At 43.9% G+C, this 21,348-nt stretch overlaps 1 protein-coding gene and 1 pseudogene across 3 annotated transcripts in view; both read right to left on the bottom strand.

Moving 5' to 3' along the window:
• Positions 1-3,169, bottom strand: part of LOC132896525 (uncharacterized) — a 3,658-nt pseudogene extending 489 nt beyond the window's left edge.
• The window catches only part of LOC132896527 (protein FAM3A-like), a 52,326-nt gene continuing 34,145 nt past the window's right edge, over positions 3,168-21,348 (bottom strand). For 2 of the 3 annotated variants that reach the window (XM_060937425.1, XM_060937426.1), the window contains exons 4-10: positions 15,691-15,714; positions 15,478-15,601; positions 14,416-14,474; positions 5,862-5,912; positions 5,698-5,782; positions 5,390-5,516; positions 3,168-4,677 (exon numbers count right to left, since the gene is read on the bottom strand). In XM_060937425.1, the coding sequence (XP_060793408.1) occupies positions 4,579-4,677; positions 5,390-5,516; positions 5,698-5,782; positions 5,862-5,912; positions 14,416-14,474; positions 15,478-15,601; positions 15,691-15,714 (569 nt within the window). In that variant the 3' untranslated portion in view covers positions 3,168-4,578. Of the gene's footprint in view, positions 4,678-4,777; positions 4,895-5,389; positions 5,517-5,697; positions 5,783-5,861; positions 5,913-14,415; positions 14,475-15,477; positions 15,602-15,690; positions 15,715-21,348 lie in introns of all 3 variants that reach the window. The other variant, XR_009656075.1, reaches the window with a different exon arrangement.

The following is a 21,348-nucleotide window of genomic DNA, read 5'->3' as shown; positions in this document are numbered from 1 at the left end:
TGGTGTGCATGGCAGGGTTGCAAAGAGAAAGCCACTGCTCTCCAAAAAGAACATTGCTGCTCATCTGCAATTTGCTGAAAATCATATGGACAAGCCAGAAGGCTATTGGAAAAATGTTTTGTGGATATATGAGACCAAAATAGAACTTTTTGGTTTAAATGAGAAGCGGGATGTTTGGAGAAAGGAAAACACTGCATTCCAGCATAAGAACCTTATCCCATCTGTGAAACATGGTGGTGGTAGTATCATGGTTTGGGCCTGTTTTGCTGCATCTGGGCCAGGACGGCTTGCCATCATTGATGGAACAATGAATTATACCAGCAAATTCTAAAGGAAAATGTCAGGACATCTGTCCATGAACTGAATCTCAAGAGAAGGTGGGTCATGCAGCAAGACAACGACCCTAAGCACACAAGTCGTTCTAACAAAGAATGGTTAAAGAATAAAGTTAATGTCTTGGAATGGCCAAGTCAAAGTCCTGACCTTAACCCAATCGAAATGTTGTGGAAGGACCTGAAGCGAGCAGTTCATGTGAGGGAACCCACCAACATCCCAGAGTTGAAGCTGTTCTGTACGGAGGAATGGGCTAAAATTCCTTCAAGCCAGTGTGCAGGACTGATCAACAGTTACCGGAAACGTTTAGTTGCAGTTATTGCTGCACAAGGGGGTCACACTAGATACTGAAAGCAAAGGTTCACATACTTTTGCCACTCACAGATATGTAATATTGGATCATTTTCCTCAACAAATAAATGACCAAGTGTAATATTTTTGCCTCATTTGTTGAACTGGGTTCTCTTTATCTACTTTTAAGACTTGTGTGAAAATCTGATGTTTTAGGTCATGTTTATACAGAAATATAGAAAATTCTAAAGGGTTCACAAACTTTCAAGCACCACTGTATCTACATGATTTTATGCATTGTGCTGCTGTCAAGGGATTGGCTGATTAGATAACTGTAAAAAAAACAGCAGGTGGATGAGTGTACCTCAACAATTAGTGTCCTCAGTTCCCAAAAGCTTACTGAGTGTTGTTAAAAGAAAAGGTGATGTAACGCAGTGGTAAACCTGCTCGTGTCCTAACTTTTTTGGGGACATATTGCAGACATTAAATTTAGAAAAAAAAAAAAAGTGTGTATATTTACAAAAAAAAAAAAAAGTTTGTTTGAACATTAAAAATCTTGTCTTTATCTTGTATTCAATTGAATACGCGTCAAAAGATTTTACATTACATGGCATTTAGCAGGTGCCTTTTATCTAGAGCAACATACAACGAGTGCAGAAGTCAGGTACACAAAGTGCTGAACTTCTAGATAAAGAAAGTTCTAGTGCCAACTGAACAAATGACAGCAATACCTAGTGTAATATGCTGTTGAAATCCCAATACTCAAACAGCCAAGAAACCAAACCAACCATATAAAGTATAACTAAAGAACTCAAAACAGCTAACCCCAGGCTAGACTGTACACAGCTTGGGTTGGTTAAAACTGAAATGCAGTTACACAGTGGGCAGGGGAGAGGTGCAGCCTGAAGAGGGGAGTCTTCCGTCTGCGCTTGAAGGTGGTCAGGGAGTTGGTAGTTCTGACGTCAATGGGAAGGTCATTCCACCGACAGGGAACCAGGACAGACAGTAGTCTTGAGCGGGCTAGGCAGGAGCGGAGAGGAGGAGGGGCCAGGCAACCGGTAGTAGCAGTGCATAGGGATCTGGTTGGTGTGTAGGGGCGGAACAGAATCTGGAGGTATGCTGGCCCTAACCCCTTAAGAGCCTGGTAAGCTAGTACCAATGTCTTAAATTTGATGCGAGCCGCAATAGGTAGCCAGTGCAGGTCAGCAAGCAGGGGGTGACATGGGAAGAACGAGGGAGGTTGTATATCAGGAGAGCTGCAGCGTCCTGGATGAGCTGCAGGGGTCTGATGGCAGAAGCTGGAAGGCCAGCAAGGAGAGAGTTGCAGTAGTCCAAGAGGGAGAGGATTAGCACTTGGACCAGCAGCTAAGTAGAGTAGGTGGTAAGAAAAGGGCAGATCCTTCAGATGTTGTCGAGGAGGAAACTACACGCCCAGGTCATTGCAGCGATGTTAGGTGAGAAGAGTTTATCATCGAACATGACCCCTAGAGTCTTTGCACTGGGTGAAGGAGACCTAGAGATGTCCCCCATGGAGATGACAATGTTCAGGGGTGGAAAGGATGGAACAGGAATGTAGATTACCTGTCTTGCCTGGGTTGAGCTTCAGGTGATTGTTGTCCATCCAGCTCTGGCTGTCACGCAGGCAAGCAGAGATGCGTGTGTCAGAAGGAGGAAAAGAAAGAAACAGGTCAGGTGTCATCAGCATAGCAGTGGCAGGATAGACCATGAGCAGAGATAATTGGGCCAAGAGACTGGGTGTAGAGGGAGAAGAGAAGCAGATCAAGGACTGAACCTTGAGGGACTCTGGTGGTAAGCGGGCGTGGTGCTGATACAGTACCGGACCAGGTAACCTGGAAGGAGCGACCAGAGAAGTAGGACTTGAACCAGTCTAGGGCTGTCCCATAAATCCCTAGAGCTGATAAGGATGACAGGAGGATGGAGTGATCAACAGTGTCAAATGCAGCAGAGAGATCAAGGAGGCTCAGGACCAAGGAGAGGGAGGCAGCATGACGTCGCGGTCAGGTCAAAACCTGCTATGTGACATTTTTCCTTTTTTACAGGAGACATAAAAAACTGAATAAAACTCTGAAATAAGCTGAGAAGCCAGTAAAAGTTTACTTGTTCTGTTATTAGCTTTTCTAATTAGCATAAATGGAAGCACGAGGTCAAAATTGACCAAATCAGCATAGAGAATCCAATTTGACCTAAATTGTCACATAGCAGGTTTTGAACTGACAGCGACGATGAGCTACATGAAGTGTTTCACTGACAGAAGCGCATTCTTGGTTGAGGGTCTGGCTTGGAAGCCGGGTTGGTGTGGATCCAGGAGAACGTTCTGAGAGAGAAAGAGGAGAGTTGGTTAGCAGCATCATGTTCAAACATTTTTGACAGGAAGGGGAGAAGAGAAATGGGACGGTAGTTCTGGATTTGCACATAATTGCATTCTGTTTTTAATTATATGTTTTGCACAAACTTTTTTTTTTTTTAAAAAGAATCAGGGTTGTCAATAAAGAGAACCCAATTAAACAAATGGAGACAAATGATACATGGTCATTTATTTATTTATTGAGGAAAATGATCCAATATTACATAGCAATTAGTGGCAAAAGTATGTGAACCTCTAGGATTCAGTTAATTGAAGGTGAAATTAGAGTCAGCTGTTTTCAAATCAACGCAATGACAATCAGGTATGTGAGTATCAAACACTGATCTTCAGAATATGTTTGTGGAAGTGTATCATGACATGAACAAATGAGAATGGGTGAGGGGGTGGAGTTGATGCTCATGAGACTGGAAAACTACAATTAATTTGAGATTTTATATTAAATAACTAATTCAATGACCATTTACAATGGCTTATAGCTATAATAATAAGCAGCAATCAGAAAGTTTACAGTTTGCAGCAATATGTAACTGATCGTGTTCTCTACTCGCACCACTGTAAACCAAAGCCACCCGTTAGTCAAGAAAATGTATTGTTTACCGTATTTGCAAAATGTGTACATTATGTTACTACAACACCTATCCCCTCTCCCAATGGCGCTGCATAAAAGGATTATGGCCATCTGTATACTCGATATACAGTAATTTCTTATTATTGGAGAGCAGAGTTCAAGTTCAGACACATTCTTGAATCTATATCGCCCTCTCGTGGCCATGGTCTGATAACTCCACCACCCATGACGCTTGAAACATGGCCTAGCAAAAATCCTATTTTCTCATGAAGCTTTTTGAGTTAATGTAATATCACATTCTATTTAAACTAGTCTAATTAAAATACAGCACGTGTTCATCTTTCTTTTGATAAAATGAGGAAATAAATGTACAAAAAAAATCCAAGATGTTAAATCATAAGCTTGGTACGACTTTCACAGCAACTATGTACCATGCTTCATTTAAATTATAGCAAAAATGGATTAGAAATCTAAGACAAAAACAGACAGACATTCATTATTGTATAACACTAGCACTCTCTAATACCAGTTACCTGAAAATGTTTCTAAATATGATAAGTTTATCCATGAAGTATGACATGCACATTTGGTGAACAGATGCATGGATTAGTGACATTAAATCAATGCTTTACATATAAAAATGTGAGGGTTTATGGCTAGTATGCAGCAGATGCGTACAGTAGTGACTGATATATTTTATTCTTTATATATAACAACAACCGTTATTCTACATATTTACAGGGGGGGAAAAAGATAGTTTTTCCTTTCACAGTCCTAAAAGTATTACATCTGTGTTGAGGCTCACTTTGTAGTACCAGCTGAAATTCTTTAAAAAAACAAGACAAAAAACACACACACAAAAACAAAAAAACTTCTATCAGTAAGAAACCATTTAGGTAGCATGATCCAAGAGTTCACCCTGTGTCTGACTGAACCAGTTTAGTCAGCAGTCAAGTTCATTGTGCATTTCCTTGTTTGATATATTTGTCCAATTGAAAGATTAGCTCTCTAGGGGGGCGCGTAAAGGAATGCAGCCATCCATCTCCAAAGACTCTGGCCAGCCCTCGTATTTATTACTACTTTTGCTGTTCTTCATTCGCTGAGAGTAAAAGAGAAAACAGAGAGGGATTCTGAGACACAGATTCAACGTCAACATGTTAAATGAATTTTTTTTTATACAATAAAAAACAGTCACCTACATTTTTAAACCTTTGTGGGGACAGAGTTTGAAATTTTGTAGAATTTTTCATTTGAATTTCTGTTACAGTTCTAATAAATATTGTGCAGCAATTTCTTTTTAGCTATTTTGTCTCCATCTAGAAAGGAATTAATAAATACATATTGTAATGCATACTTCCCATTGAGTGACATCACTTCTCACTGGCATAAGGACATTTTAACACATGATGGGGTGTGCGGTTATAGGTAAATAATCAACAACAGGTTAGGGTCATTCATGGAATATTTAAACAAAACTGTTTTTGATTCATCACATATGTTGCATAAAAACAAAAGAATAAGATAAGCTACAACAGTACAACATGAGAAGAAAGGGGAAAAAAAAAAAAAGTGTGAGACAAGAAAATAATATAGGGCAAAGCCCCAACTGATTAAACTGTAATTAAATTAACTCTTGCAACCCCCCCCCAAAAAAAAAAAACTTAAAGGAGCACTGTTGTAAATTAATATTGGTCTTTGTGTGAATTAAATACAAAATAATTTGAGTCACTTCTCAGTCGTTTTTATTAGTTGCAATTTGTTTTTTTTAAATAGTTGTCTTTTTTTCTTAACCATAAAAGTGCTGGTCCTACCTGCTCAAATGGGCTTTTATTTTGTATTCCTTTGGCTCCCACAAACACCCAGCTGTCTCTGAAAGCAAGCTCTTTTATTGCTGTGCTGCCCAGCTCCTCAAACAACCGCCGCGCCTCGTCATTCAACCTGAAAGTCACAGATCAGTTAGCCATTAATTCAGATGAACATACGCGCTTATTAAAAGCCAGACAGGAATTTGCTAACACTAGGTTTATAACATTATGGGGTAGCCTCTCATTTTGTTATTGATTTAGGTCATCACAAAAGGGAGCAGTGATTGAAGGAGATACGGCATGCATGCTCTTACTTGGTGGCTGGATCATCAAAGGATGCCACAAACACGAGGGTTCCTTCATGGAGAGGTCGCAGAAACTTCAGCAAATCAGACACATCTGTGGAAAATGACAGCTATGGTTATGCCAGCATTCAGACTGTGATGAATACAAATACAGCGTGAAAAAAAAAACCAACCTCCTTCCCACATGTCAAATGATTTTGTTTCCAAATGCTCTCCAGTGACCCCTGACAAATGGAACAAAAAGTTAATCATCCTCCTCCTCATCATCATCATCCTGTTAAAAAGGGGCTAGGGTTGATAGCTTAATATATTGAATACATTGTACCCCCTTACAATTACAATTATTGACCCCCTTGTAAAGATGAGTAAAAAGGGTTGGGGGGTAAATCCACCTTCTGTTGAAGTCGCTTCATCTCACACTGAAAAAAAAAAAAAAAAAAAAGAGAAAAAGCCAACCTTTAATTGAAAAATTTATTCAGAGGAAAAACAAATCCCTCATCAAGAAATAATTATTTTCAACAAAAACACATGTGCCAGTAATCCGGCACCCCTGGAAATGATTGTGAACACAATGTAACTGAAGCATGTTTCCCATTTAAATTGTACGTTTGAGTTGATTGGCGTGTGTAGGAACTTTCAAGCTTTAATCCATGACTTCCTCATTAACTATGTCACTTCATATTTGTACCAGAGGACAAATTCCCTTAGGTCATCCATCAACATGGGGAAAAAAAGTGAACACAAATCAAATGAGGGGGAGAAAAAAAAAAAAAAGATCACTGTTGGTGGATAACAAGAAAAAGTAACATCTTGGGGTTTCCATGTTTCCAAAACCACCATGCCAACAGATTATTTGGAAGGTATGCCTGAAAAAGCCTCGTGTCAGTCAGCCACAAACAAGCACCTGAAGTTTGAGAAACACTACTACAATGGAGTGGAAATGTGTTCTATGGTCTGATGTAACAAAAATGGAGTTTTTTGGCAATAAACACTCAAGGTGGGTTTGGTGTAAAAAGACAAATGGCTATAATGAAGAGAACCCCATTCCAACTGTAAAACATGGTGAAGTTCTGTGATGTTTTGGGGCCGTTTTTCCTCCAAAGGCCCGGGAAACCTTGTTGGGAAACATGGCATGATGGACTCCATGAAATACCAGGACATTTTAAATCAAAATCTGGCAGCCTCTGTCAGGAAATTAAAACTGGGTCATCACTGGATCTTCCAGCAGGACAATGATCCAAAGCATATGTCCAAATCAACACAAAAATGGCTCGTTGAGCACAGAATCAAAACTTCTGCCATGGCCATCTCAGTCCCCTGACCTGAACCCCATTGAAAACCCATGGGGTGAGCTGAAGAGGAGTGCGCACAAAAGAGGGCCGAGGACCCTGGATGATGTGGGGAGATTGTGTAAAGACGAATGGTCTCAGATGCCCTGCTCTGTATTCTCCAACCTTATAAAATGTTATAGGAGAAGACTCAGTGCTGTTTTACTGGCAAAGGGAGTCAATAACAGTGTCACGTGTTTTTGTTGAAAATAATTATTTCTTGATGAGGGATTTGTTTTTCCATGAATAAATGCATTTCAATTAAAAGTTGGATTTTTCTCTTTTTTTTAGTGAGAGATGAAGCAACTTCACCAAAAGGTGGATTTTTTCTAACCCTTTTGACTAATCTTTATAAAGGGTGGCAATAATTGTGGAGGGCACTGTAAAATTATCATACAAAAATATTCCCTATAGCACATCCATTCTGATTGGTCTGAAGGTGTGAATTAAATTTCTATACCAGCATCTCTGCGAATCACAGGTTTATACTAATACACTCCTTCAGATATGTTATAGTTTCTACAATAACATCTCACACAAGAATTCGACCAATAGTCGAACCTCAGATCCAGGAGGAACAATGCGGTTTTCGTCCTGGTCGCGGAACACTGGTCCCCTTTTAGTTATGCTGTCATAGTTAGTTGCTGGAGTCCCTGCTTGTACTCAGTGCAATATGTATACTGTTCCTACTTATTCAGGTGACATTGGGCATACCTAACAACCTGCGTTTTCTTTCCCTCCCCGAATCTGTCCCTCTGAGTTACATGGAGTCAACAGGAAATCTTTTGGTGGAGAGGGTGGAGACCTCGACTGGCTATCGTAGCCTGCAGGGAATCGGCCGTCAGACATTCTGTCGCATGTCCCAGACCCAGTGAAATGTAACTGAATTGTCTTGGCCAGCCCTAAGGGTCCCATCTGCATCCCATCATTGCTGAGGAGTGTGCTCCCATCACCCAATGAAGCATCCAGCCAGAGGAGGTCATGATATTTTTTAACCATATTAACATGCCATTGTTGTGTGTTATGCCTGATGTCAAGAGACTCGTCTCTGCGAGCCTACCACACAGATTTAATACTTGCATCATTTTTAGGGCATACCTAACAACCTGTGTTTTCTTTCTCTCTCTCCCCCCCATCTGTCCCTCTGAGTTACATGTTGGTACTGGGATTGAGATGCTGGCCTCTTCTGCCCCTCGGACCTGCTTGATCCATCCTGGTGCCCTGTGTCTGATCGGAGTTTTATCGCATCGCTCCTGTGGAGGACGGCCCCATGAGGACAGTTGAGGGTTATACCTGGAGGATGCTCTGGATTCTTACAGTAATGCTTTTATGGCTGAGGACTACAGTTGACTTGCTAACTTTAGGACTGCAGTTGTCATGAACAGTTTTACACTCAAGTTTCCATCAACGAAGAGTTACAACATCAACGAAACTGTCTTCATGTTAAAACTGCTATAGTCATGCTGTCTGTTGTTGCCCAAATGAGGATGGGTTCCCTTTTGAGTCTGGTTCCTCTCGAGGTTTCTTCATGTCATCTGAGGGAGTTTTTACTTGCCACCATCGCCACAGGTTTGCTCATTGGGGATAGATTAGGGACAAAATTAGCTCATGTTTTAAGTCGTTCAAATTCTGTAAAGCTGCTTTGCGACAATGTTTACTGTTAAAAGTGCTATACAAATAAACTTGACTTGACACTGGACCAGCTCTATACTCTTCATAGGGTGCTCGAGGGTTCATGGGAGTTTGCCCAACCAGTCCACATGTGCTTTGTGGATCTGGAGAAGGCATTCAACCGTGTCACCTGTGGTATTCTGTGGGGGGTGCTTCGGGAGTATGGGGTTCAGGGCTCTTTGCTAAGGGCTGTCCAGTCCCTGTACGAACGGAGCAGGAGTCTGGTTCACATTGCCGGCAGTAAGTCAGACCTGTTCCCAGTGCATGTTGGACTCCGGCAGGGCTGCCCTTTGTCACCGGTTCTGTTCATAGTTTTTATGGACAGAATTTCTAGGCGCAGCCAGGGGCCGGAAGGAATCCTGTTTGGGAACCACAGGATTTCATCTCTGCTTTTTGGGGATGATGATGTCCTGTTGGCTTCTTCAAACTAGGACCTTCAGCATGCACTGGGGCGGTTTGCAGTCGAGTGTGAAGCGGCTGGGATGAGAATCAGCACCTCCAAGTCCGAGGCCATGGTTCTCGACCGGAAAAGGGTGGCTTGCCCTCTCCAGGTTGGTGGAGAAGTCCTGCCTCAAGTGGAAGAGTTTAAGTATCTCGGGATCTTGTTCACGAGTGAAGGAAGGATGGAGCGTGAGATCGACAGGCGGATCGGTGCAGCCTCCGCAGTGATGCGGTCGCTTTACCGGTCTGTCGTGTTGAAGAAGGAGCTGAGCCAAAAGGCGAAGCTCTCAATTTACCGGTCGATCTACATTCCGACTCTCACCTATGGTCATGAGCTTTGGGTAATGACAGAAAGAACAAGATCGTGGATACAAGTGGCCGAAATGAGTTTCCTTCGCAGGGTGGCTGGGCGCTCCCTTAGAGATAGGGTGAGAAGCACAGTCACTCGGGAGGAGCTCGGAGTAGAGCCGCTGCTCCTCCACATCGAGAGGAATCAGCTGAGGTGGCTCAGGCATCTTTTTCGGATGCCTCCTGGACGCCTCCCTGGGGAGGTGTTCCAGGCATGTCCCCCCCAGGAGGAGGGCCTGGGGAAGACCCAGGACACGCTGGAGGGACTATGTCTCTCGGCTGGCCTGGGAATGCCTCGGTGTTCTTCCTGAGGAGCTGGCCGAGGTGTCTGGGGAAAGGGAAGTTTGGGCTTCCATGCTTAGACTGCTGCCTCCGCGACCCAGTCCCGGATAAAGCGGAAGAAGACGAGACAAGAATTTATATGAAGGATACTCCAGTGTTTAACTGTTGATCTGAAAGTTTTACTTTTTTTTTTTTTTAATGTGGAGGAGTCTCCAGTCGGCACGGTGGTGTAGTGGTTAGCGCTGTCGCCTCACAGCAAGAAGGTCCGGGTTCGAGCCCCGTGGCCAGCGAGGGCCTTTCTGTGCGGAGTTTGCATGTTCTCCCCGTGTCCGCGTGGGTTTCCTCCGGGTGCTCCGGTTTCCCCCACAGTCCAAAGACATGCAGGTTAGGTTAACTGGCGACTCTAAATTGACCGTAAATGTGAGTGTGAATGGTTGTCTGTGTCTATGTGTCAGCCCTGTGATGACCTGGCGACTTGTCCAGGGTGTACCCCGCCTTTCGCCCGTAGTCAGCTGGGATATGCTCCAGCTTGCCTGCGACCCTGTAGAAGGATAAGGCGGCTAGAGATAATGAGATGAGATGAGAGGAGTCTCCAGTGTCAGCACTTTTTCCGACACAGGACATTCTTCAGGACGGAGGACCGTTGTGCTCTCAGGTTTGTTGAAATGAAAAGTCAAGTCAACTTTATTGTCAAATATGCTATACATGCTTGACATACAGCACAGATGAAATTACAGTCCTCTCTGACCCACGGTGCAAACAGGCAATGCAATAAAAAAAAATAAATAAATAAAAAAGAATAATTGAAATAAACAAACAATACAAACAAACAGTATAAACACTAGATAAGAACTAGACATAGACTAAACACTCATTTTATATATATATATATATATATATATATATATATATATATATATATATATATATACACACACACACACTGAAGTAAATAAACATTTAAGGGCACTTGAGGTATAGCAGGTAAACATGAGATAAGCAGAATAAACAAACTAGCTATTAAGATGAGGTAGTATGGAATAGTGCAAATGAGCAGTCCCGAGTTCAGTGTGTTAATAAACGTTGAGAGAATGTGTGTATATATATATATATATATATATATATATATATATATAGTGTGTGTGTGTGTGTATGTGTTTGGGGGGGGGGGGGGGAGAAACTGTGAAGGTGACATGTCAGATGCTGAAGGGGGGGCAGGGGTGTGTGCGAGCAGAATCTGTGGCAGGGGGTGGGGGGGGCAGAACAGGGAGGGAGTTGAGCCTCCTGACCGCCTGGTGAAAGAAACGGTCCTTGAGCCTGCTGGTTTTGGCCCGGAGACTCCGCAGTCTCCTCTCCGACAGCAGCAGGCTGAAGAGGCTGTGAGATGGGTGGGTGGGGTCACCTGCAATCCTGATGGCTTTGTGGGTGAGGTGGGAGTTTTTATATATACGATGCGCTGCAGAGTCTTGCAGCAGGACACAGTGCAGGCGCCGTACCACACGGTGATGCAGCTGGTCAGGATGTTCTCAATGGTGCCTCTGTAGAATGTGTGCATGATGGGGGCCGGGACTCTTGCTCTCCTCAGTTTGCGGAGGAAGCACAGACGCTGCTGGGCTTTTTTGGCCAGTGATGTGGTGTTGTTCCAGGACAGGTCTTCAGAGATGTGCACACCCAGAAACTTGGTACTGCTCACCCTCTCCACTGCAGCACCGTCAATAGATAGTGGAGCATGCTGGGTGTGCGCTCTCCTGAAGTCCACAACAATCTCCTTCGTCTTCTCTATGTTCAGGCGGAGATTGTTGTTCTTGCACCACATGGCCAAGCGGCTCACCTCACTCCTGTATATGGTCTCATCACCATTGTTGAGGAGACCCACTACAGTCGTGTCATCTGCAAACTTAATGAAGAGATTTGAGCTGGATGTTGGTGTGCAGTCGTGGGTCAGCAGAGTGAAGAGGAGGGGGCTCAGCACACATCCTTGGGTGGGCCCCCCGTGTTCAACGTGGTGATGCTGGAAGAGTTGCTGCCGACCCGTACAGCCTGTGGTCTCCCCGTTAGGAAGTCCAGCAGCCAGTTGCACAGGGAGGTGTTGAGTCCCAGCTGGTCCAGTTTATGAATGAGCTGCTGTGGAATGATTGTATTGAATGCTGAGCTGAAGTCTATGAACAGCATTCTGACATGAGTCTTTTTTCTCCAGGTAGGTGAGGGCTGAGTGGAGGGCAGTGGAGATGGAGTCATCAGTCAAACGGTTGGACTGATATGCAAACTGGAAAGGGTCCAGGGCAGGGGGGAGGGCAGACTTGATATGCTGCATGACTGGCTACTTGAAACACTTCACGAGGATGGGAGTGAGTGCGACAGGGCAGTAGTCATTGAAGCTAGAGGGAGACGGCTTCTTCGGGACCGGGATGATGGTGGTGGCTTTGAGGCACATGGGGACAACAGCCTGGCTCAATGAGATGTTGAAGATGTCTGTAAAGACATCTGTGAGCTCCTTGGCACAGTCTCTCAGGACACGACCAGGAATGTTATCAGGACCCGGGGCTTTCCGTACATTTGTCATCCTGAGAGCTCTCCTCACGCTGTCTGGGGACAGTGTCAACACCTGGTCGCCAGGAGGTGGTGGGGTCTTCTGTGCTGTGGTGCTATTGTCTGCCTCAAAGCGAGCGAAGAAGTCATTCAACTGATTCAACAGAGACGTGGAGTAGTCACAGGTCAGCGGCGAGGGCTTGTAATCTGTGATGGTCTGAATCCCCCGCCACAGGTTCCTGGTGTCTCTGCTGTCATTGAAATAGTCAGCAATGTACTTTGAATACTGTCTCTTGGCCACCCTGATGCCTCGAGACAGGTTGGCTCTAGCTGCCCTCAGGCCCACCTCGGAAGGCGGTGTTCCGAGCCCTCAGGAGCCTGTGGACTTCCCCTGTCAGCCATGGTTTCCGAATGGAGATGGTTCTGGTGACCATGCACTTCCTCATGTAGGCAGTGACGGTCTCCGTGTACTCTTGTAGATCTGTGGAGTTGTTGTAGGTGGCCGCCTGTCTGAACATGCTCCAGTCAGTGGTTGAAAAACAGTCCTGGAGTGCCTCTGATGACCCCTCTGGCCACACACGTATCTGCTTTTTAGCTGGTTTGGTGACTTTAACCAGCGGCCTGTATGCTGGCATTAGCATAACAATGGAGTGATCTGAGGCCCCAAGGTGGGGGAGGGATAGGGCTTTGTAGGCATCTTTGTGCATGGTGTAAACATTGTCCAGTGTATTGTTTCCACGTGTGGGAAAGTTGATATGTCCATAGAGTTTTGGAAACGCTCTTGGGGTTTGCATGATTGAAATCCCCAGCCAGGATGAGAAAAGCATCTGGCTGGGCTGTCTGCTGCTCACTGATGTGCTGATAGAGTTCATTCAGTGCTTCACTCCTGTTGTTATTGGAGCCGGGAGGGATGTATATTGCTACCAGCAATATGGCTGTAAATTCCCTCGGCAGGTAGAATGGCCGGCACTTAATAATCATAAACTCCACCAGTGGTGAGCAGTGTTTGCAGACCACGACAGCATCGCCGCACCAGGCATCACTGATGTAAACACAGAGTCCACCGCTGCGAGTTTTCCCCCCCCACGGCTAGCGCTCTGTCTGACCGGTAGCATGTTAGCCGGGCTAGCTGAATGGCACAGTCCGGGACGCTGTCATTAAGCCATGTTTCCACAAACACAAGGACACAACACTCACTCACAGACTTGGAAGATGAGCGGAGCAGGCGGACATAATCCAGCTTGTTGTCCAGCAAGCGTACGTTGGCCAGAGTGATGGTAGGGCTAGCCGGCCGGTGAGGGCTAGCCGCTAGCCTAGCCCGGATACCTCCGCGCTTGCCTCTCTTCTGCTTCCACATGTTCCGCCTGTGGTGCTTCCACTGTGGGCTGGATGCAGGAGTGGGGGTCAGTGATTGAGCAGGCCTCCGGAGCAAAACGTAGCCGCATAGCACTTCCGCGTCCGCTGGATTTATATCCGTGAGTATAGTTCTGTGGATGTCGAGCAGAAACTCACGGGAGTATGTGTGCCTTGAGGCTGATGGACGCGACAAAGATGAACAGATACACACTGTTTTAAAACACAAAAACACCGCTATATTTTAATTTTATTAACTATAAAGAAAGAAGGAATTGACTTGTCTGACCAATGGATCAAAGTAGGACTTGTTCTTTAATTAACAAAAAATTGTAATCAAATGCTTCAGGACATGCTGTTGTAGGAAAACTTCGCCTTGCTGTGTTTTATTCCTTCTTTATTTTCCAGGACATTAATATGGATTAAAACGGAAAAGTCCTCAAGAGGCAACGAGTCACATCATTGTATTTGAATACAAGGCTTTTAACACTCATCCTTTCTAGACACTGAAATAAAATGGAAACAAGTTTGCATCTCATTTACAAGATCCAAACAACATGCATTTCATGCAGGCATGAAATGTCTTGCACTGTTGAGGCAAATGAGCAAAGCCAGGCCATTTGTTTAGCTCTCATGTAACGCAGCATTAAAGCAGGCTTTAACTGTGGAAAATGTAATATAGATGCTCTTCATATAAAAGGTAAATCATGTCTCTGACACAGAATATTCTCCACCATCATTATACATGTATAAAAAGCCGCGGCTTTAGTCTTACCATTTACCAAGGCGATATTAAGTCCTCTGCCAACATTATTCTTCACACTGCTGAGAAGACTGAAAGAACACCAGAGAACGTAATCAAATTGTTTGCTTCATAAAGGTCTTCAAGCAGTTTGGTCAAATAAAATCTCCATCCATCCAACCATAACAAAAACTATTTCCTGCAATGCAAACTGCAGCTTTATATGAAAGAATTGTCATTTTTATAGCAACAGCTCATTCACAGGGAATTGTAAGAGAGACTGATAGAAATATGTTTCACATGCTTGAAACCGGTACAGGCCGTCTTGATTGCTACTTGTTTTGGTTAGTTTAATAACTTGAGATTTATCTCCGCTCACACATTCTCTTCTCTGCTTAATGAAGGTTATGTTGATCAGTAATGTCTTTCTTCTTTTCATAAGATTATGATCCGGATGAGTGATGTAAAATGGTACATAATGTCTCTCTTCTTTCATAAAGTAGTGTAGTCTAAACCAGTGTTGTAATGCTTCATCACCCATTTCTGTTACCCTGTCATACACATATAACTTAGCTTCGTCAATCACGTCATTATCCAATCATCTCTGAACAGCTGGGTCAGTGACTGTTGCTCCTGGATCGATTCACGGAGGTAGAATCTCCTGGGCTGTAGAGGTCGACATTTCTAGATCATACTAATGGTCAATAGTTTTTCTGTGAGGAGACATTAATATTTTTGGAAGGAGTCTCCAGTGTCGGCACAGACGAAAAGCTCCAACTTGAAGTTTTACTGCACAGGAAGTTTTCCTGTTTCAAGCTGCTATAAAATATCAGTGATAACAGAAACCAGCTTGTTTAATATTGCAGCTGTTCCATAACCTTAAATGTAACTATAAAATGGATTTAAAAAAAATAAATAAATATTGCACTGTTTGGTGCAGTAAAACGGGGGTGGGGGGGTGTTAGAGGTAAAAAGTAGTAGAAAGGAGGCTCAAGACAATAACATAATGGAATTATGAAGCCAGGAATGATGGAAATGAGAGACGCTTGGAGCACGGAAAGATAGAAAATTAAAGCAGACACAAATATAATTTACATTTTATCCTCCAGACAGATTTTGGGTCCGATAACATTTGCAGCTCCAGACATCAAACGGAATGCAAGGTGTTTAGGAGGACAAGGGGCTGAGAGGCCACACTTGTACCTGTGAGGCCATGGTTCTAGAACAAAAGAGACAAAAAGCACCATTAAACCAAACTAACAACAAATATATATATAATGCAGTGTTCCCAACTAGTAACGTTTGTACCTGGAGTGGGCTCCTCTTGTGCTCCTGTGGATGACAAAGTCAGAAATGAACAGTGAAAGCACAAAAAGATATACACATTAATAAAATACTGTAAACAGTATTAAGTATTACACTAGCAGAATTGTATGAAAAGCCGAAAGAAGTCTCATGATAAAAATAGCAAATATATATTTTAAGAACTGTAAATGAAAACATTTAGTAAAATAGCTAACTTATGGCCCTTTTCCACTACCCTTTTTCAGCTCACTTCAGCCCGACACGGCTCGCGTTTCGACTACCTTAGAGCAGCACAACTCAGCTCGCTTCAGCCCTGCTTAGCACCCAAAACTCGCACGGTTTTGGAGTGGGGCTGAAGCGAGCCAAACTGAGCCGAGTGGGGCTAGGGGCGTGAGGAGACACTCCCCTGTACACTGATTGGTGAGGAGGAGTGTCCTCACATGCCCACACACGCCCCGCGAGCATGCTGGGATCTGTAAACACCGTAAACCCGGAAGAAGAAGAATTACGAATTACGAGAATTTCTGAAGCCTTATGCGCCTCGCCTCATCTACACGCTCTTGCCAGTATCTGTTGGCGTTGTCGGTGACAACAAGCCACAGCACCAAGACCAGCAACACTAACGACTCCATGTTTATTGTTTACTATCCGGGTCGTGAGACTACCGCTTAAAAGATCACTGATGTCACTGTTTGTGCTGCCTAACGACATCACGTGACGTCCACCCACTTTCGCTAACTCCACCCAATGTGTCCACCCACTTCCAGCCAGCACGGTTCAGCGCGGTTGTAGTCGAAATGCAACTCCAACAGCCCCACTCAGCCCGGCATGGCTCAGCCCAACTCAGCCGCGTTGGTAGTGGAAAAGCGGCAATACTGAACACATACAAAGGCCCTGATCACGGCCCATCTGAGCTGATAGAGCAGTTCAAACTGAATACAGGTAATTAAAAACGAGAGCACGGATGTCATGAATTACCAGAGGTGGAAAGAGTACTAAAATATTATACTGAAGTACAAGTACTGTTACTCTGATGAAATTTTACTTAAGTACAAGTAAAGTTACCAGACAAAAAAATCTACTCAAGTAAAAGTAAAAAGTAGATCATTTAAAATGTACTTTGAGTAAAAGTAAAACGTTACTTTTAACAATGGGTGTTTTCTGCCTCCATTGTGTTGTGCAAAAATGAAAAAGAAGAGGAAACAAGGATATATGTACATCTCAACCCAGATGTTTTATTTAAAGGAAGTGTATCAAATTGAATGCTTAGGATAATGCTGCATTAAAACTGAGACAAACAAAAAAGGTCAATACACACAGTCATGTCGTTTACATCGCCCTGACCACACACAAAGCATTGTACACGAAATATGAAAGTGAAATGTTGCACTGAAATCTCGTAGCTTGCCTGTGTGCACTGTGTGTTATTGAACAATTCAATTCAAACATTATTTGTTTGGCTTAGTATTCCTTTCTGGCCTGTTGGATGTAGAATGGTAGGAGGACTGATCACGTCAGGTTGGTGAGCTAACTTGCTTGCATGATTAGCCAACCGAATAACAGACTAGTTACCGTTATGTTAGAGTACCAACAGGTTGCTACTTCAACATTAGCAATGCCATCCACTATTTTTGGAATATAACCAGCCTATTGTCGGTTTTACTATGGAAAGGAAACATTATGATCAGGGGCGCAGATACGTTTTTTAAACTGGGGGGGACAAAAAACTGGGGGGGACAAAGCTGCCAGCAAACCAACCCCAACCCCGATATGCCTGTCAAACTTGTTGTGGGTAACCATAGCAACCAAGCTCGAGCTCGAAACCTGTGCAGTCTGCGCAGCTCAACCAACCGAATATCAGTCTTTGTTTTGTTTTATGTGAGTTGTTGCAACTATGTATACACTGCTGTGCACCTCAATAAACCGAATGGTAATTAGTCTTTTGATTTTTCCGTGAGGTTTGCCTTATGCAAAGAAAAGACAGCATAGACATTTTTTCCTCCCTATAAGTGGGGGGGGACCGAACGAGGTGAATTTAAATCTGGGTGGGACGAATCCCACCCATCCCACCCTCTATCTGCGCCCGTGATTATGATGCCAATGACAATACTTACCTCAACATGCTTGCGCAGATTAGACGTCGAATTTTTGTATGCCGCAATGGCTGTCTTCTTGGGTACACAATCTGCATTGCATAATGAAACTGTCACCCCTTTTCTCTACGAAGCTGAAGTGATCACGTATGTAGGGCCAGGGGTGCACTTCATTACTGGAAGAAATTGCGTTTTCTGCAGGGTCGTCCACCACAGGTTCCTCAGTCTCCTCCATGTCCGCAGGGGCACTTTATCAACACCCGTGGCCCAGGGGCTAGGCCCCTCATAGGCTACCTGTCAACCCTACCCTTACCGTTGGCCAGGAAAACACTCTTATTTTATTTGCAATACGTGTCAAGCATTTACAGTGTAAGCGCGTAATTAGCCTAGAAGCCTACGATAGGTTACGTTTGGCTCAGCGTAGCTGCGCAAGGCCCACGCTCACATCGCTCAACACATCCGACCACAGAGGGAGAGAAGAACGCGCGCATTATCATTACAGAGCCGGTTCTGATTATTACCACGGACAGGACAGTGATACTGCGTAACTTTCACGCAGGGGCATGGCCAGAGATAACCACACAAGCGCGCGTGCGCTAATGTAGACCTATGTGTTGTAAACATAAAACACACACACCTACAGACAAGTCCTTTTAAAAAATAAAATACATAAAAATAGCTCGGCGGCATGAAAACAAACATTCACTGCAAGACAAGGTGCCCTAGAATCGCCATCAGTTTTTAATATCTATATGGACTTTGTTGTCAGGATTGCACAGCATGAGATATCAAAACTGTACCCAGATACAGGCTTCAAGTTCAGATATTGCATTCCAAATGAGGTATCCAAATGAGGTATCCACAAGAGAAATGCATACGAAAGCACAAGCATCAGGAGAGGGTTGCATAACAGAGATTTTATACGCAGATGATCAGGCCATACTCGCTGGATCCATCGAGGAGCTTCAGAATATTCTTCAGTTGGATGATAAGACCTACACCCGCTTTGGTTTACAAATATCATATGTCAAAACAGAAACAATGGCTTTTAACGTCAATGAGGATATCAAATGTAAACCAAGTATCATTTCCCTTGGCGGCACTAATATTAAAAACATCCGCACATTTAAATATCTTGGTTATAATGTCAGCAACTGTGATGAATCCTCACACTTCCTGCATGCTAGGATAAGTGCTGCATTCATGAAATGGAATGAACTGAAACACGTTCTAACCGACCACCGAATACTACTAAAAACCCGTATAAAGTTCCTAGTGGCATGCGTTCGATCTCGTCTCCTATACAGCACACAGGCATGGCAACTATCATCCAGTGAAATTCACAAAATTGAGGTAGTGTGGCACGGCTTCCTAAGGAAAATGATTAAAGGTGGATATAAACGAAAGAATGCCCCTGACCAAAAGAACACTACAAATGAAGATATAGACTGGAGCTACAAGATGTCCAATGCTGACCTCCGGAAACTGACAGGAACCCAGGATATAAAACTATCCTGCTACGTACAACAACTAAAATATATTGCTCACGTTTGCCGGATGGGCAATAACCAAGTGCAAAAGCAGCTCCTGTTTGACAAAAATGGTTACAAATGGACGAAATGGGAAAATCTGCTGAGCATAGACACCCAACAGATAAGACGTATGATGATGGACAAATCAAACTTTGAGCAACTGCTGCAACTGCTACAGCAGAAGCACCCCTAGAGAGTTTAACTTTTGACAGGGGAACATGATGATGATGAAGGTACTTGGCTCGGCGGCCACATGAAACGTAAACACCATGGACAGCGGCCAAACTCATAACTCTACAGACCGAAATACACGAAACCAAGTCCTACTAGGGTCTATTTTACCGATCTATGTTCAAGCATCATGCAAGTCTTCCTTCTCCTTGAATAAAACCATGCATTCAACTGCCTTTTTGACATGACTGCATCGAAATACCACTTGCAACAATATTTCACGCACTCCATCAAGAAAAAAGTTAAACATGATGAACACGGGCATACTGTTTTGAGCATACGATTTTTTAAAAAGAAACTAGCTACATCAAAGTCCTTCAATAAACCCATCCTTTAGCGCAAATGAGCTTAACCTAGTTCAAAGCATGATGCTAGCAGTAGCTGCATAAGGCAAAATCGTGTGGGCCTTTCGTCAACAACAAGCCACGGCGGGCAAACATTAATAATCAAGCGTCCTTACCTTAAAACGTTGTCTTGACCACAGAACTTCTCAAGTATTTCACTTAAATCCACACAGGTTAACAACACACCCAACACAGCTAGCGAGAAATGTGGATATGCGCTAGCTTTGTATTGCTATTCCCCTCAGTATGCTTACACTGTCTGCTGCCCGAACTGTGAAAATTATAGGCTACAATCTTTTCATCAATTTCTTCAGTAGATGCCGTTTTAGACATTTTATTATCCCCATCGAAATATGCTATTATACTAACAGGATTATAACTCAAATCACACGACACGTATTCAAATCACAACTGATTTATTTTACTGTTGGACAGATCATAGCATATCTAGCCTAGCTGCACATAGCCTAGCTGCTGGTAGGCTGATAACTGATAAGTAGCTGATATTCTGAACAGATTTGTGATCCTTACCTTAAAAAAGTCTGTGACTTTAGGCAATGATTCTATCATTACCTGCATCTCTCTCTTTTTTTCCTTTTATGCACCCCGCTAACATGTGAACGCTTCATCTTTCAAAGTCTCTAAATTTGTGTCTCAGTAGTCTGCAGTCTTTGGCGCGCTTTCATGCGTGACGTTACATTTTATTCTGGTACAGTTGTGGGTGTTCGTTTCGCGAACCACATCCACCATGTCTCTTACAGCAGGCTACTGTGCGCTCATTTATTTCTAACCTTATTTCTATCCGTACATTTAATGTAGACCCACGATTACGACAGTTTATTATTTTATTAATATTACAAGGCCCCTGATTGGCTGTGGCCCAGGGGTTTGAGCCCCCCGAAGCCCCCCCCCCCCCCAAAGCGCCGGTGCATGTCCGCCATCGTCCGTGTGAGACTCGCGCGCGCGACAACTGTCCTTCCCGTGATTCATTTCCAGAACGCATTTCCCCAGGGGTGTCAGAAGCATTTTTAATATGTGGGGGGGACACACTGGCGGGGGGTCCTCCACCAGAAAAATTTTAATTAATTTTCAACAATAAGTCCTCATTCAGGTGGCACGGTGGTGTAGTGGTTAGCGCTGTCGCCTCACAGCAAGAAGGTCCTGGGTTCGAGCCCCAGGGCCGGCGAGGGCCTTTCTGTGTGGAGTTTGCATGTTCTCCCCGTGTCCGCGTGGGTTTCCTCCGGGTGCTCCGGTTTCCCCCCACAGTCCAAAGACATGCAGGTTAGGTTAACTGGTGACTCTAAATTGACCGTAGGTGTGAATGTGAGTGTGAATGGTTGTCTGTGTCTATGTGGCAGCCCTGTGATGACCTGGCGACTTGTCCAGGGTGTACCCCGCCTTTCGCCCGTAGTCAGCTGGGATAGGCTCCAGCTTGCCTGCGACCCTGTAGAAGGATAAAGC

This window comes from Neoarius graeffei, chromosome 13 (assembly GCF_027579695.1).
Source record: "Neoarius graeffei isolate fNeoGra1 chromosome 13, fNeoGra1.pri, whole genome shotgun sequence".
In the NCBI taxonomy this organism is placed as follows: Eukaryota; Metazoa; Chordata; class Actinopteri; order Siluriformes; family Ariidae; genus Neoarius; species Neoarius graeffei.
Note: the sequence above shows the minus strand (reverse complement) of the source record. Positions and strands in the feature narration are given on the sequence as shown.